The sequence below is a fragment of the Puntigrus tetrazona genome, chromosome 18 (genome assembly GCF_018831695.1).
Source record: "Puntigrus tetrazona isolate hp1 chromosome 18, ASM1883169v1, whole genome shotgun sequence".
NCBI lineage: Eukaryota > Metazoa > Chordata > Actinopteri > Cypriniformes > Cyprinidae > Puntigrus > Puntigrus tetrazona.
In genome coordinates, this window is record NC_056716.1 from 23,002,352 (window position 1) to 23,020,860 (window position 18,509).

The following is an 18,509-nucleotide window of genomic DNA, read 5'->3' on the forward strand; positions in this document are numbered from 1 at the left end:
AGTCGTATAATATACAGCTAAGCCGAACCTATACTAGGAATATCCAGGGTTTGTATGAATTAAATTAGCACTCACCTTGGAAGCCAGGTGGGCAGACGATGAGGGCCTGCTGGAAGGGATCGGGTCTGGCAGCGCAGAGCTGTGGCGCACCGGGTTGGAGGTTCATGGTCCTGGGGGCCACGGCAGCCATGGGGGCCGCAGAAGGCTGGTAGAGTGCAGATTGGTAATTTAGTATGGAGACATCAGGATTGGTAAGGGAAAGGGTGGCACTGGTGGAAGAGGGAGCCAGGTTGGTGGCCTAAAGGAACCGATGGGATCAAACGAACAAACAAGACAAACAAACAAAAGCATGAGGAAGTGGGTGTGGCGATTGGGCTGAGCAACAATGATAGATGAGGGACAAAATTTCAAATAATAGCAAATGATTAACATAAAGACCTTAAACTATTCCTTGATATACAGGATGGATGTACAAAAAAAAATGTTAGCTGATGGAAATCGCAGGCAGCAAGCACATGAAGCATGTTTTATGTTAAATTCGGAGTAATTTCTTTGGGCCAATACCACAGCACTGTTCTGCAACTTCAACTAAAAAGCTTTATTAGCTGTTATTGTGTGCAGACAGCATTAGGGTTCAGGCATTTTCTATAAAATGACTTATTGAGCGTAAGGAAGGAGGAGGTGAGAGAGCTTCAATCAATGCTCTTGTGTTACAGTCTCCATCAATGCTAGGACCCTTCAACTCATTGAATTTGCTCAGTCTCATTAGCAGCAGATAATGATCCCTCTTTGCGCTAAAGCTATGATTAAATATACACACAGATCTAACTGGTGAGAGGAGAGAAAATCTGTTCTTCAAAGTCTCTGCACTAGATTTCCCCTCCAGTGCTTTTTAATCCGGCCTGACTGCAGCACATTCATCTGTTTATTCATCTATCAATGTGGAATTTGCGCCGTCTAGGAGGTTTGATGAACGAGGGAACTCCCTCTCCTCCATCTAGTACGGTGAACCGAATGTACTTCTCAAAAGAATTGTGCCGGTCCTTCCATCATAGTCAATCTCTCTCTATAATGAAAACACAAGACAAAAATATAGCCAGAAGTAAAAATATGAGCGCGGTAACATCGCCAGAGAGACGGAAAGGGCGTGAGTTCTGCTCAAAATGAAAAAGAAGATCCGAGCCATGCCTTAGTAGTTAGTGTATATGCTCCAATATCAATATTTTGAGTTTTAAAGCTCAATCGGGGAAAGTGAGAGTCTGGCCTGCCTATGGTTGCATGCATCTATTCAGAAGGCATACTCAGCAGTTCAAAATCTAGACCCTTGGTGCTAATATAAGAAATGTGACATTGAATTTGGCCTGTTTATGGTTCCATGAGCTCTATTCAGAACTTCCAAAACTGAAAAAAAGGTCTGATATATGACTTGGCAGTCTGTGCACATGCAAAGACATTCAAAATGTCGAGCCTTGGCGCTAATATAAGAAATGTGGGTATGAATCTGGTCTGCTTTCGGTTCAGTTCTCCAGTTCAGAACTTGCAAAACTAAAAAAAAATGTTCCAAGTTGTGGCTTAGTGGTCTGCTTGCATTTGATCAACCATTTTAAGCATTGGTGCTAATATAAGCAATGTGGGTTTGAGCCTGCTTATGGTTCCATTTGTTCCATTTGCCCTATTCAGAACATCCGAAGTAAAAAAAAACAAATGTGTGTGTGTGTATGTATATATGTATATACAGTACGGTACATATATATACATATACACAGACACAATATTTTGAACTTTGGAGCTTATTTGAAAATTGAGTCTTTCCTATTCATGAACCTATTTGCTTGATGAGAACTTCCAAGATTTAAAAAATGGTTTAAGCTATGGCTTTGTGGTCTGTGCACGTCCTCCAACATTAAAATATCGTGCAGTGGATTTAAAATAAGAAATGTAGGTTTGAGCCTTCCTGTACAATCCAAAGGCACAATAAAAAGGCACAAAAATCTAAGAAACACAAGGTCAAGGGTCAAGTCTGAATAGGTCTAAATGGTTTCTATGTGAATGCCTGTCATATCTTCTAAGCTATGGATGAAATTAAACAATACAACAGACAATAAAGATGTGCCTAAATGCAGGCGCGCCATCAAAACCTGTTCGTTTAATAGAGGCTAGTGTTATTTACTTTCATCTGTTACCAAAGCAATACTGTTTCATCTCATGCCAACGCTAGTAATTATAGACTTTTCATTAAGGTTTGTATGGGGAGAATTCAGTACAGCGCTTTTCATTTTTCATTTTCCCCGTTTAGCAAGGCCGACGAGCACCAGGGGAGAGAGTTAATCAATACACCGCCATGGCATTCATCACACAAAATAAACACTTCAGCCTCACAGCTGGCTAATGCTACACAAGCTTTCCTTTCCAACACATCGAATGCCCTACACAAGGTTCTTCTCATGACGTTAGAGAGAAGTCGGAATGCTATAACATTACAGCCATGACTTTTTGGCTTTAGACATGTATATTTGAAGGGGAAAGTCACGGTTTGAGCCGATCTAGGAACTCAAAATGAAGGCATTATGGGATTCATGCCTGGCCCTCTGTCAGCAGTTTAGACAAACGCTCCCTGGTGAAGCTAAACTGCACTGAGGCAAAACAGGAGGAAACAAAAGGAGAGAAGGAAACAAAGTGGTGCAATCCTTAAGGCTGCAAAGTAGTAAAATGCAAGCCAAGCAGGAAGTAGAGGCTGTCGTGTTGTTAATCAGCACATTGTGACAGAGGGCTGCAAGGCTCGAAAACACACACTCAGGCAGACACACACACAGCCCAAATGGCCCATGATATGACTAGTGTTCTGTCCACTCAAGGAAGTCATCCGATGCTGCCAGTGGTCAATGGGCCAATGCTCCTCTAATTTCTTTGGATTGTCCCATTGCAAATGAGTCTGTGCATGTAATACAATTAATTATCTGCAGCATTAAGAGAAGCTGAACTCAACTAGGGATTGTTTTAAATGAATTCAAATAAGGTTCAAAGTGAACATGTGCGTTCTGACTTGTAATTTTGATTTTGAAACGACAGAAATTACTTAAATTTGCAAAAATCAACAAAAATCTACTTTTTTATGATGTGCTTCAAATTCAAAAAATGATTTGAAAAATGTGTTATAATTTTATTTTTTTTAACATTCATTTTTTTTTACAAATATTTGATTGTAAATCAAGACAAAATTCAGTACTTTTTATTTTTTATTTTATTATTATTATTATTATTATTATTATTATTATTTATTTTTACAAAAGTCAGCTTTTATTTAAACATTATTAGTTAAATATTGCAAATATCTAATAACTTAAAAACGAATATAACATTTAACTATAAAATTGTATTATTTATGATGTATTTGAGAATGAAGGTACTAAATGTAATTCAATAAATATTTAGTTACATTTAGTACCTTCATTCTCAAATACATCTTGTTAAAAACATTGAAGGACATTTCTACTTGAAATCAAGACAAAAATATTTATTATTTTTTTTTTTTTACAAATAATACTATTCACCAGTTACAAATATTTAATCATTTAAATATTTAAATAATATTTATAATGTTATTGGGTAAAATGTACAATATTTACGGCCTTATGATTTATTTTATTACATATATTATCTACATATATATTATACATTATAACATATATTATAAGTACATTTAACTTGATGATGTATTGTGGTGCATTCACTTATTTTCTGTTTAAGCAATTTTTTTCATTTTAGCTTACATTTAGAAACATGACAAAAAAAATATTTGATAACTTTATGAAGACTTAACAGTATCTGAAATGCCAAACGTAGGGGTTATAGCTGTGGGTAACCTTAACGTTATTTAAGAAGAATATAACGGTTAGTGACTAGTTAGATGTGTGTGTGTGGATACTGACCTGGCTATGCACAGTGTTAAGCTGGTTGTTGAAGGTCATGGTGAGATTGGTGGAGGTGCTGGGGGCTACATGTGTTATAAAGGGTGTCTTGCTCTGATTAACTGTATCGTACATGTTCACCCGACGCTTGCAAATCTCCATGTTCTGGAAGCAGGATTTGACACTGCAAGAAAAAAAAAGGCATAGTCAGCGATCAAAACAGGATTTGATAAAACTGCATAACCCTAATGTTGATGTGGTTCAACTGACTGTGTGCTGTGAGGGAAGTCCAGCAAGTGTGTCATCGTGACAAAGGGGTGGTTGAGTGTCTCTATGGGAGTTATTCTCTTGTCTGCGTCGATGGTCAGCATCTTGGTCAGCAGGTCAATGAACTCTCTTCTGTCTGCCTTCTCTGCCAGCATGTCGCTGCCCTCCAAGTCTGTGGTCATATTCACCTGCACGCAGCAAAAGAGAGAAGACGAGAGTAAGAAAGAGACAGACTGGCTGAGACCAACAAGTACTTTAGGGATCCTCAAACGAGGTTAACCAGCTCTGAATGCATATTATAAGAATGAAAGTCTTTTTTGACCTTGCACGCATGTCAGCCTGTTGTTGGAGGCTCCTAAAACCAAAATATGAACTTTCCATAACCCATAATAGGGGGTTTAACACTTTAACGCAAAATTTAAAAAGTGCATTTTTTTAAATGCACTGGACAGTAATAATCCATGAACACAGGCGGCAGGGTAAATTAGCTACCATAATTACAGAATAAATCATCCTTAGTAGCCCAATGAGTGTTGAACGTGAGCCTGGGTGTTCCCGAATGATGGAATCTGTCAGCTGTATCTTCTGATCCATCTTACAGCTTTTGTAAATAAAACATGCGAGTATTTGTGTGTGAAAAACTCCCGGAGTGCTTGACGTGTACAACTCTATCAATATACACAGGTCTGTCAGTCAAAAAGTGTGTGTGTTCTCAGAGGACAGAGGTAACCTTTCTGATATTCCCAAATATTTGCCCTCACATTTACAGATATTCACTCAGGAACACTTCAGATGCCGGGCCAGATATTCCAGATATGTTTTAGAATGTGTAAGAAAATAAAAGAAAATAAATATTTTAAAATATATTACATTACATCCTATTATATTATATTACACTACGTTATATTTAGTGTTGTCAAATGATTAAATCAGATGCAACATAAGTTTTTAGTTTTTGTTTACATCATATATCCATGTGCTTGTGTATATTTTATATATACATATATATATATATATATATATATATATATATATATATATATATATATATATATATATATATATAAATACACACGCATACATGTATATATTTCAGAAAAAGTGTTGTTGATAATATATATATATATATATATATATATATATATATATATATATATATATATACACCTGTAATGATTACAGTGATCTGTAATATATGAAAGAAAAACAAAAGTGCCTGTATTTAAAGAACCATGCTTTTATTGTCTGATAGGATATTTAGCCAGAGGTTAAAAGCAATGCAGCTGAGCTTTTTTTTTTTTTTTATTAGGAATTCCTGTCAGAGATGGCTAACGCATTTTTCATACTGCCATGCTGTTTATCTGTGGCCTAACCTCCCCGAGCTATCAGATAAACCGCCAGTCACCAGCACAAATCACAGTCTTCTTTTATGCATGCTATTTTAGGCCTGCTCCGTCTCTCTCTCTGTTTTCCATCACGCTGCTGCATGATAAAGAAATAATCTTTGACACGCGAGGAAAAATAATCATTCAGGATGTAGAATGTGAACTGCAAGCGAGGGGAGTGACTGCATAGCTACCGTACACAAATCTTGCAAAAACAGTTATGCACGCACACTTAGTGAACTGTCTCTTGAAGATGATGAAACCGAGAACAATCATTCTTCTTGCTTTCCATTTCACATCTGACTGTTGTATTTAAATCGGTTGAATACACAAGTGCTGTATCTCTGAGTGCAACAACTTAACGACAGGTGCATATCAGTAGAGCTGTGCATGTGCTAAGCTATAAACTGCTGTTAGTGAAGTTGGCTTATGATAGATAGAGAGATAGATAGATAGATAGACAGATAGACAGATAGATAGACAGATAGATAGACAGATAGATAGACAGATAGATAGATGGACAGATAGATGGACAGATAGACAGATTTTTGTTTTCATTATTATCATATTTTCTTTAAAAGTATTTCAATAGGGAGTACCTTTATTTTCATTATCTATGAAAATAATACTTTCTTAAAACTGTATGTTAAAGATCACTCTATACTACAATACGTGTACTAGGTAGTGCAGTAAAGCAAGTCAGTACTTAAATCACAGCACCAGAGGACCTGAGCTGAAAATGAGGCTCTGATGTAATTCTGGTAAAACAAGGGTGTTGTGAAGGACATGAGCATGGATACATTATAGATGAAGTGTATCCAAGCATAAGCATATTTCCATGAATTCATCTGCATTTGCTGTGAATTAGATCAGCCCTTTTTATCTGATGAACTGGGATGGAGAGTCCGTTCTTATGGGAAAAAGCCGAATTGAGGTTTGCATCATTGTTGGCAAAAGCGTGACCGGGCCGGGCCAGACATCTGACGACCGGCCGGTGATGAGATGTGCTGATTTCAATAATTCGCAAAAGGCAAAAGGTCACAAGTCATGTGTCTTATCACTCAACAGCTCCAAGGGGAATAAGGTTCCCATGCACCATTGTGCTTTGGAGTCATGTCCTAAGTTACATAACATCAAAGTTTTCTGCGTAACAGAGGTGTGAGTATTACTGGAAACTTGCCACACAGAGTTGGAGACAAAACATTTTAGAGGGTGAGGGAGGTTATTATTAGCCACGAGCCAGATTTCTGCTCCTGTTGAAGCTGAAGCAGGGTTTGCGGTACGAAACTCCTACCTGTGCCATATCATCCAGGCAGTTGAAGATGTACTTGCGAGCTTCTTTAGATTTGATCCCCGTCTCTGCCTCGTGGTCCTCAGGTGTCTGCGAAAACAAACAGAAATACTGTCAGCACTATTCTGATTCATCTTTCAACATGGCCTCCACTTGAAAAAATTAATAAAACACTGGAGAAGCGCTTTCAACATGAGGAATAAGCCAAGGGAGTTCATCCACAAATGAAACTGATTATACTCATGTTGATTTAAACCTGCATGGCCGACTTCTGTGGAACAAGAAAAAGAAAAAATTGCACAATGTTGGTAACCAAGAAGTTTCCAAACAGTTTTTTTTTTTCCATACAAAGGAAGTCAATGAGAAGTGAAACTGATCATTGACATTATTCAAAATATCTTTTAAGTGGAAGAGAGAATCAAATTTGTTACATATAGAAGATATCTCAACACACTCTCAAACTGTGCTCAAATTTGCCAAAAATGTAATCAAAACAAGATTTCAATATGAACTTTATTACATGAATATTTCTCAAGCCTTTTTCAAGCTTAAATTATTTGGGCTGTGCTCTCCATATTATTTAAAGTCAAAAGTACGTTTTCTTTTTTCATGGAAACATCTGAGGCAAAGTTGACACTTAAACGGAACGCAACTGAAAACTCCATTAAGATTCCTGAACTATGAAAGATAAAACCTTATCTCTGGGAAGTACTTGACACTGGGTTGAGTATTTCTACAGTCCAAGACACAAGCACTGAGGGCCAAGACGTTTAAAGGGGGTATTGACTACGTAGGAGGACACGTTTTACTGGATCTGTATCATATATATGGGGGGTTAGGAATGCATCGGGGTTCAATAATATCAAAGTTTCCCCATGTGAAGCTTTGGAAAGTTCAACAAAAGTTAATCTAGAGAGAAACTCTATTGACTATGGGCAACCAGCCACCGGCGCAGTAAGGATGAGGGAATGTGGAGAGAAACAGAGCAGAAAGGGACGGAAGAATGAAAGAGGGAAGAATAAGAACGGGACGTTAAGCAGGATTTATCCCACATCGCTCTGGTTGCCAAGTCCTCTCACACAAAACCCATTTAGCTCACATTAGCCTCTTGGTCTGTTTACAGGGTGTAGTGGATGCATCAATTTAACTTAGTTTAGAAAGAGAGAGAGAGAAAAAAAAAAAAAAACAACGTCGCTGCATATTATATGCTAACCAAGTGAGACTAATTAAGGAAGTGAGAAAGAGAAACAGGGTAAGGGAGTTTACCTTCAGTCTCCATAGAGGATAGGTGGAGTCAGGGTCTCTGTTGAAAAACCTGGTTGTTTTCGTCCCTGCACTTAACAGATACTCTGCTGGCAAGCCCTGCGTTTGAGAGATGTACCGGATCTGGTGGAAGACATAAACATAGGCGATAGCAGATTTACAACTAATGTCACACATTTGGTGCTGGATATTTACTGCTTAGATATATACATTTTGAAAAGGGGATTTTCTGTTTAATATATATAAAGTCTAAATGACATTTTCACCATTTTTTTTTTTTTTTTTTACATTTTATAAAGTTTGTATAGTGAAGACATTTAAACTAGCAGAAGATCTGAACCTCATGGATTGCCCTTTTGGCCTTTCTTTGCTAAAGCAGCATTACTTAATGCGCCGTGTAATATTGCAGGAATATTTGAGGAAGTTGAGCAGATATTGTAAATGCCTGACACCAAAGTCTTCAAAACATCAATGCATATAACATATAGAACACACACAGCATGTATATAGAATAGTATCATTTCAATGCAGGGTACTAAGTGATTACATGTAATTCAAAAATGTAGTCATTAGTGATTAGATTATTTCACCTTAAAAATTGCTCATAATCATAATAATTAATTTTCAAGTCTAAAAATACAGTAACAAAAACAGCCTGTAATTCTAATGATGGGGATGGAAATAAATGTAATGAAAAAATTAAACGATTCTGTTTTTGGTGCAAGAATCCTTGACTAATATTGTAAGCGGACTTCAGGGAAAAGCAACAGTGAGCTGCATTAAAACAGACTGATGACATTTTGTCTGCTCGAAAACATATCAGTCACTTGGCTGCCATGCTGATGACACAACTTCAGCATTCCAGCATTAGAAGCCGAGTAAACAGCATCTGTGATGAATGCTGTCACCATGAGACTGATTTCCCCTGCCAAACCCTCTTTTTTACAGGTCTGTCCGGGTGCCGCAATTATGCAGAATGCCATTCACACACCTGAAAGACGTAAATACAAGAGCTTGGCAGCCGAAGGAATCCACAATAATAATAATAATAATCTCTTCCACGGCCCCTGCCAAACGGCCAATCTCGAATCCCGAGATCGCGCTCATAGCTGCTCAAGAGACCTTGATCACAGCATTTGGCTCATTTACCGTCTTGTGAAACAGAACAGCAGATTTATTTTTTGTTTTGCGTTCACCTTTTAAGGATTCTCGCTGCGGATTTCAAAGTGCTGTAATTAGAATAACGTCACGTTTCGCTTCCGAGCGAAAATCAAAAGTAAACAGGGAAGCCGAGGTGAAATGTCGTGTCCTTAACATTCGAATGCTTCCTAATCATGAGACCTCGTAAATGCACCAAATAAGGGGCTAAAAAAAAAAATTAAAATCCTATTACTCTGTAGCACACAGAAATGGTGGGAGACGAATCTGAAAAGTCCTTTGCTGTGTTTAAGAGCTTGTTAAAGACGGGTTGGGTTTGCTTAGAGCTAGAACATTGGCCCTGGGCTGTTCCATGAGGCCAGAATCATTTTTTTAAGAGAAGGCCTCGCTGTAGAGCTCTGGATTTGGGCTAATTGGGCAGTTTGTGGCATGTGTCCAGATCTACGAAGGGGCCAGAGAGAGATGAAAGTCAGAGAGACGACACACACACACACACACACACACACACACACACATACACACACAGCACTTCAGGAGAGCTGAGAGAGCAGAGGCCCAGCCAACAGTCAGATTTGTTTTCTTTCTCTTAAGCACAAACAGTAATTGAGGGATGTTTTCGCAGCCATTTTTTAAGAAAGGAGATGGCTCTCTCGGCAGGGCCACATAATCATACACACAATCTCATTACGCTCCGCTAAATGATTATCATACAGGAAATGTCATTTCATAAATCATTTTGCAATTGAAGCACATTGTTTATTAATGTACTTGAATCTGACCAATTACTAAATAGAAACAGCAAGGGAATGTGTCCTGGGTCAATAGCCCCCTGAATGCTAGGGGCCTGACACTTGAAAATAATGCACTGAAATGCAATGATTTATATTAAACCGTGCTTAAACGCGTGCCAGTAATTGCTGTGTGTGTTGACAGTGCTGTCACTGTTGAAATGTGTTAAATATAAAATATGCAGTATGCGGTATGTGCAGTATACACATTTATTACAACTGCTGCTTATATTTTTAGTAACATGTAATAATGAGAACAATGAGAATATGAGCCAAAAGGCAAATATTACTTGTATTTGAAAATCAATTAATGAAATCTCTTTTGCTCATCAAGGCTGTAAATATTTGATTAAAAATAAACTAAACAAAACCGAAATATTGTGAAATATTATAACACTTGAAGTTCGCAAAGTTTGGTATTTTAATCCATTATAAAATGTATAATTTTAACCTCTGATGCAAAATATTCCATATATATATATATATATATATATATATATATATATATATATATATATATATATATATATATATATATATATATACATACATAATACAAAACAAAACAAAATGTATTGACCCTAAATGTCTGCATGTATATACAGTAACAAAACATCTTGTTTTTGTGCTATTTTTATGCAGAGCAGGGCATCAAGGGAGGGTCTCCACAGAACCTGGCGCCCCGAGTGTCCCAATCCATCCTTGGTAACAGCCGCATGGGAACAGCCAAGACAGAGTACAACAAATACCCTCACAAATATACATTTGGAGGAAACTTCAGACAAGCTGAATGCCGGCGCATATATGAAACTTCGGATGACTTCATCTCCCAGCTCTATACTGTTTCCATTATAATCCATTAAATTAGACAAGTCTTACCTGGTCATACTCAGATGCTCCGGGGTAGAGCGGCCAGCCCAGAAACAGCTCAGCGATGACACAACCCAGGGACCACATGTCTATGGCCTCACAGAACGGCAGACCCAAGATGATCTCTGGAGCTCTGCAGACACAAAAGTGATGGAAGAACTTCAGAAATAGAGCCACCGCAGAAAAAATACAGTCTTAAAAGATTTATTTAGCAGTAATGACCAGCTGTATGCATTATCCCACATACACTACATTATCCCAATTTAAAAAAAAAAGTGGTTAAGTGCACATTTATGGAGCATTTGCATTGTCCCTCATCACAGACGGCCAGAGGGAAACTGAGATGTTTTTGGCCCAAAACCAGTTAATGTGCAACCTGTTCCATTCAGCCCAAAGCTGGCATTGGTTACGCCGCAGCCGTAAGACCTCATTGTACCCATTTAAGTTGACTGAGTTGAGTAATAAAGACAAACACTGAATGCATTTTGTTGCCACGGACACAGCGGGTGAGGAGGGAGGAGAGAGACGGCGCGTGACACGGCATTACTCTGCTTGTGAATCATAATTCTGAGGATAGACGAAGGGCCACTCTTTTGGAAAGAGGGATTGAAGATAAATAAATGCCATATGGAGGGAAAAGAGAGTGGGAAATATGTGGAAAGAGACTGGTTGGGTATGGAACAATGTTCAGCAAGCCTTAAAGGTGGCAAAAACGCAGCTCATTTGTACACAGAGAGAGAGAGAGAGAGAGAGAGAGAGAGAGAGAGAGAGAGAGAGAGAGAGAGAGAGAGAGAGACAGAGAGAGAGAGACAGAGAGAGAGAGACAGAGAGAGAGAGAGACAGAGAGAGAGAGAGAGAGAGAGAGAGAGAGAGAGAGAGAGAGAGAGAGAGAGAGAGAGAGAGAGAGAGAGAGAGAGAGAGAGAGAGAGAGAGAGAGAGAGAGAGAGAGAGAGAGAGAGAGAGAGAGAGAGAGAGAGAGAGAGAGAGAGAGAGAGAGAGAGAGAGAGAGAGAGAGAGAGAGAGAGAGAGAGAGAGAGAGAGAGAGAGAGAGAGAGAGAGAGAGAGAGAGAGAGAGAGAGAGAGAGAGAGAGAGATAATAGACTAAGGCCTTTTTAGGGGTGACAGTCATACTATTTGTAAAGACAACTTTGTACACTGGAAGAACAGCCTGTACTTGTTACTGTTAACCAAAATGAATACCTACTTTTTAAACTTTTAAAGCTATTTAAAAAAAATTAAGCAAACATAATAAAAATGACAAAAGTACATAACAAAATGACTTAAAACTAAAATGAATAAACTGAAATTGAAAAAATTAAGCATTATTTAATTAAACAAATAAATATTTAATTTGAGATTTACCAAACATTATATTCAACGGTGTTATTAAATGCTTAGCGTTTATAAATGATCATGTACAATAAATCAAGCAACAAAAAAGTCAAAGATTTCAATATGTATTTTTGAATTATTCTCATAAAAGTCTGAATTCCACATCGTTTAGTCCTCTATTTTTATATTTCCCCAAAATTTGATAAACGGTCTCATGTTTCAGTTTTTTCTATTTTAGCGCTGTCAAATGATTAATCACGATTAATGAAGTTTTTGTTTACATAAACTATGTGTGTGTGCGTGACTGTGTTGTATATTGTGTTGTATATAGTGTGTTGTATTTAGGAAATATTTACATGTGTATATATTTTTTATATAATTCAATTTACATAAGTATATTTAATATATTAACATTTTCCTCAAATATATACACACATGTGTGTCTACTTATACACAGCACAAGCACATATTATATAAACATTTATTTTGGATTGCTGGCAATTAATAAACTTCTATTTTTTCTCAGGAAGTCAAGAAGAAACATCTGGAACAAAACCGAAACAAAATCTCCTGACAGGCACTCGAGGGCAGGGAAAGACTCGGTTTGGCAGTTACTTCTTTCATTGGCTCTCATGCAAGGTGTATAGGCATGACATCACCCTTCCGAAGTGATGTCATCGCGTACAGCCTTGCGCCTGCTGGTCTGTCTGCTCGGTATCATTCAAATAAGCCACAGCGCTACCAGCCCAAAGTATCTCTGTGACACTGAGGACGCATTTCAGCCGCCACGTATGCAAATGCATATCCCACTTCAATCTTTTCTCGCCCTTCTTCCAATGCCATATGCAAAGCAGACCAGCAGCTGCTGATGCAGGACTTTCTGCGGGTGTGATAAACACAAACACGCACGGCACTAAATATCGTCCTCATTCTCTCGCGAATAAAACGTCTGCTCGTAATGCAAAAATCTGTGGTGAGGAATTCACAGCCCTGTTCCAGATCCACAGAAATACGAGCTCCAGTAAACGCAGATGTGATACGGAGGGTTCATTTTTGCATACCTAAACCTGTCAGGCTGTGACCCTGCAGGTGTGTGTTTGTGTTTGCATGCGTGTCATCGCGCAGCTTACATGTATGCAAGGGTGACATTATGCACACGAGTGCAAACATCCGCTCCTGGTGTTGTTATTTGCATGGCAAGCCCCATGAAGACATGCTGTGGGAGTCGTTTCTCGTACACAACGCCACTCAGCACACGGTGCAAACAAGCACAGAAGCAAGAGGTCCTCACACCCATCAGAGCCACTGCAGTGTGCAAATAATCACCGGGTTGCTCTGGGGTAAATGGCTTTGTGGCTAGGAGGTCAGGGAAAGGTCATCACGCACAGTGAAAGAGTGCTTCTTGGTTCCAAACTGCAGAATCATACTTCTTCTGAAGTCATGCACACGCACATGCACACGCTCACTCTGTTGCTATTTGGGGCTCTGACATCATTCTGTGTGGGCATGTCAAAAAGCATCGATCATAGCTGACCTTCAATATGGACCACCACTCATAACCACAGACGCAGACATGATGCCCTGTTTTTGAAAAAAAGCCATGCTTTGTTTTTCTACAATTAGGATATATTGTATAGTATAAGGTAATTTATTGATACACAAATAAAAAATTATTAAAATACACACACACATACATACATATATAAATATAAATATATATATATATATACACATAAACATACATACATACACACACACACACACACACACACATTTAAATAGAGGAAATCAAGCATCAAAACATTACAATGTATTGTTTAAAAAATACCATAGAATTATCATGATTTTTGGATTACCGAATATGAACGAATAAGGTAAATTATTCACAACCACGGAATATACAGTATTAATGCACCATGGTACACCACAGCATTATCACATGTTGTAAATTGCTGTTTGCAAAATATAAATATAGAATACAATTACAAATACAATAGAAAATGAATGCAGTTAAAAAAAAAAGGGAAAGTAACATAAAATAGAAAATTAAAAAAATGCAGTTAAAATGAAATTTATAAATACAAAAAATCTATATAATAAATTATGTACGAAGAAAGAGATCACAGAGTGATAAATAAGTCATGAAACTATTAATGGTAAGGCTATGTAGCCAATCATGGCACAGTGGATAATTAGTAGTTATTATAACCACAAATACTACAACAGGCTGATAGAATCAAGCATCAGATAATTCACACCGAGGCTGAGCATTTTAAATGATATTGGTAGCACAATAATCAATACTAATATGGACGCAAAAAGCAATAAAACAGGGCAATGAACAAAAATGATTCTCGGCAATAATAATAACTTTGAAGGACTAAACAAGAAACGTAGTTGGATTTTCGAAGAAGAAGATGCTAGTTATTTATAGTTTTCCCGATGGTCAGCGCCATTCCTTTCCCCTCCTTCATACGACAACAACCTTGATCCTCCGAGCGCCCGCTGACTGGCCTCACTCCCTCGCAATCAATTTTAATATTCATGTCATCGCAGCGCACTAAAGCAGCGGATGCCCAAAGTTCCCCGCATGTCGTTTTAATAAACATTGCGTGAGGTGGGCTCACCGAGGGGGACATATAGACATCTACCGCACACCTGCGACTAATGGCCAGGCAAAGAGAGATGGAGCGAAAAGGACGAAGAGCAGCCGTGATAGAAAGAGAGAGAGAGAGAGAGAGAAGGGAGGAAAATGACAGAGACAAAACAAACATTCCAGGAGTGTGAGAACAAGAGAACGAGGGAGGCAGGGGGAGCTGTTTAGATTTCATCTCCACGGAGTTGGAGTGTGGGGTCATCTCTCCACAACTTACTAAAACAACCTTGGAAATAGTCCTCCCTTTTATTGTGCTCGTTTTGTGGGAGTGCTCTTTCATTTCAAGGCCCTGTGAACCTCTCACTCTCCCGCTTTCCTCAAGATGCAGAGGAAATCGCTGACGACGCTGTCACTTTCTCAACTCCCTTTTCTTCTATTTCTTAGTATTCCTGAGACGGAACGTGAACGGAGGGAGAGCGAGGAGAGGGGGAAAAAAAACTAATTGATGACCCTCTCTGTAAATTTTACTGTTACGGGCAAATGAGGACTTTTGGATGTGAAACGTTTGTTACAGTGTTATAAAGATGAGAATTAAAGATTTATTATTTTGCTTATGTTGTAAATGTTTGAATTGGATGTAAAATGATAAAATGTACCACAACATCAAAACACATCTTTCGAATGAATTATCTGCGCAAGCAGTGTAGTCTGATTCATTAACAAATGACTCCTATGACTCGTTATTAAAAATGACTCCTATGAGTCGGCTATTGTGAATTGACTGGTTATAATCTTTACTGACTGAACTATGAATTATTCAAAGTGGTTATTCATGTTGTGAATATTTGAAGTTTGAATTAGATGTAACGTCAACGCATCTTTCTAACGAGTCGTTCACACAATCTGATTCATTAACAAATGACTCGGTTATTGTGAATTGACTCACTCAGTATTTAGTGAATGAACTTATTAAAAGTAGTTACAGAATCAACATGTGACTCACTGTCCAATTCAAATACAAAATTACTCATGGCTCTGTTATTGTAAACCAACTCAAGAGTTTTTACTACAAACTCTTTGAATTATTAAAAGCGGTTACAGAACCGACATGTGACTCCAATTCACAAGCAAATGACTCTTATGACTCGGTTTTTGTGAATCGACTCGCAGACTAGCAAGTCTGAATCAGTTACTGAATCAAACAAATACTGAATGAAAAGTGAATGAACTCAGACAAAGTGGTTGAATCAACATCCACCCTACTGAGCTGCATGGCTCAATTCACTCATAAACTTACTGGTTTGAATAAGTCTGAAGAATTTTTTAGTGAATGAACTCAATCAACATGTTTCATTTCTATTATGTTTTAAATGTTCAATAGTTGAAACTTACTGGTTGTTTATGACAACACTAATTGGCTCAGAAATTATTAATGGTGCTGTATGCTGGATTTTGACTTTACTAAAGCATTAAAATCCCATAATATGTTTGCAGATATTTAAAAACATGCTAAATTCTGAAAAACATTGCTGCAGTCAGTTTTTCTTTGAAAATGTGTGTTCCGGCCGAGAATGCAGGAGTTTATTTTAGTTTGTGAAACCCAAATTTCTGTAATTAATCTGGCAAACTGCATGTGTCGAGTCTGAGCAGGAGGGGCAAGGTGAAAAAAAACCCCTCCAAACCACCTCCAATATTTTGAAATTGGACTGCAATAAATAAATAGTTCAACCACTCCGTGTCAATCCTGCACATAGCACCTTTAAAAAAATATCTGGATTAACAATATATTTATATCAAATCATTATATATAGTCACCAAATGTTTCAGGTAAAATGGAAAAAAAAATATGTTGAGCAAGAAATATTAATTAATATATTTAATTATTTAATAATCAATTATTAATAGTGTGTTTCCATGCAACATAGCCATTATGACTACTAAAAAATATTTTTAATATTAAATAATAAATGTCATAGTTCTTGCTTTCATTGATTCTTCAAAAGTACTGTGTGTAAAACAATCATGCCAAAAAGCATTTTGAAATTGAAAACTGAAATGGAGAGATGGGGAATGAGAGAGCTGTGTCCCACCTGAGTGACCCGAGCCCCCCTATCCCATCGGTAAGAGCCCGCAGGGTGCTGCATCAGCCTTGAGCCCTCGACTCTCTCTCTCTCCTCCGCCCACCGCCTCATTCCCTTTCTCTTTCCCTCGCTCCAGCCCTCTTTTAAGAAGCCTGTGTAAGTATGTGGGTCACGTCGAGAGCTTTCTGCTTGAGGAAAAGGTCCACAGAATGAGTGTCCTAACGGACGCTCTCGCATTTGCAGTCGGGCCCCAAGTGAAATGCGCTACAAGTGGAACTCTCTTCCCACAACTTTCTCAGACACACACCCTGGATTCAAACAGCCTCAGACATTTTAGAAGCAGAATAAATTATTCCGTGTTTGTTTGCGTCTGTGTGTGTATTCTGGAATAAATCACATCAAACATTAGTGACAGGTGTTGAAAAAATTTACTGAATAGTGTCAAAGTGACAGAAATATGACATGCAATATATGTTTTTAATTCATTTATTTTGCTGTGTTGTGTTGAACAGTGATATAACTCAATCTAACAGTCAACCAATGTATTCTCTTGGCAGTAATAAAATGCTCTTATTCAGACAGCAGGTTGGCCAATATCATGTAGATACACGCATAAAATTGGTAACACTGAAAATTAAACATTAAATAAACATTTATTTGCCTAAATAAATTAAGTAGTACATATATAGATTTGTATATAGGATCTATATATATATATATATATATATATATATATATATATATATATATATAAATAATACAAAAGATGTTTTCAAAAAAAGTTTGGGAACCCTTGGTTGTTAATAATGTAACCTGGATGATCTAAGACTGTAAAAAAAAGAAAATAAAAAATTTCAACAAAATTAGACGTTATTAATGCATCATGTTTGCTTCTGGAGCATCAGAACAACTTTTATTTAGGATGCAATTAATCACAAATAATTGTTTGATATTCATTTGTAAGAAATATTTCTTGAGCACCAACTCAGGATACTAGAATTATTTCTCAAGTATCATGTGACACTAAAGACTGAAATAATGATTCAATGCAAATAAATGGCATTTTGGGAAATAGTTATTTTAAATTGTAATGGTACTTCATAATATTACTGCTTTTACTGTATTTTAGAACAACTTTGCTCAACATAAAAGACATCCAAAACATTAATAAAATCTTGCCAACCCCAAACTTACAGTTTTCTATGACCGTACCGTCATATATTTCAATATAATAATAGCAAATGAGTCGTTATATTGGCCAATAGCTGTCAGCCAATTGGTCATTGGCCAGCCTGTCTTAGACTTCAGAATCAGCCTTTCCAAAACGTTTCAAAAACAGGAATTGCTCTTTATCCATTCACAAGGCTAAAAAAGAAAATATGGCAAGGCCACTTATGATGCACAGCCAAACAGTAAGATTAAGACAGCCAAATACAGGCCATTTAATGTGCCTGTCTGATATATCTCTGTCTATCACTAGCACAAACTCCTCCTGCTCTATCACGAGCAGCCGAACACATGGAGTGGCCTGAAAGGTGTTTTTGTGGCTGTGGGTGGCTGTAGTTCTGAG

General features: G+C 37.5%; 1 protein-coding gene across 4 annotated transcripts in view; it reads right to left on the bottom strand.

Moving 5' to 3' along the window:
• hipk2 (homeodomain interacting protein kinase 2) overlaps positions 1-18,509 on the bottom strand; it is an 89,842-nt gene that overhangs the window by 11,864 nt on the left and 59,469 nt on the right. For 3 of the 4 annotated variants that reach the window (XM_043264538.1, XM_043264540.1, XM_043264539.1), the window contains 6 exons: positions 10,940-11,063; positions 8,118-8,237; positions 6,855-6,941; positions 4,179-4,363; positions 3,930-4,092; positions 76-298 (listed from right to left, as the gene is read on the bottom strand). In XM_043264538.1, the coding sequence (XP_043120473.1) occupies positions 76-298; positions 3,930-4,092; positions 4,179-4,363; positions 6,855-6,941; positions 8,118-8,237; positions 10,940-11,063 (902 nt within the window). The remainder of the gene's footprint in view (positions 1-75; positions 299-3,929; positions 4,093-4,178; positions 4,364-6,854; positions 6,942-8,117; positions 8,238-10,939; positions 11,064-18,509) is intronic. The other variant, XM_043264541.1, reaches the window with a different exon arrangement.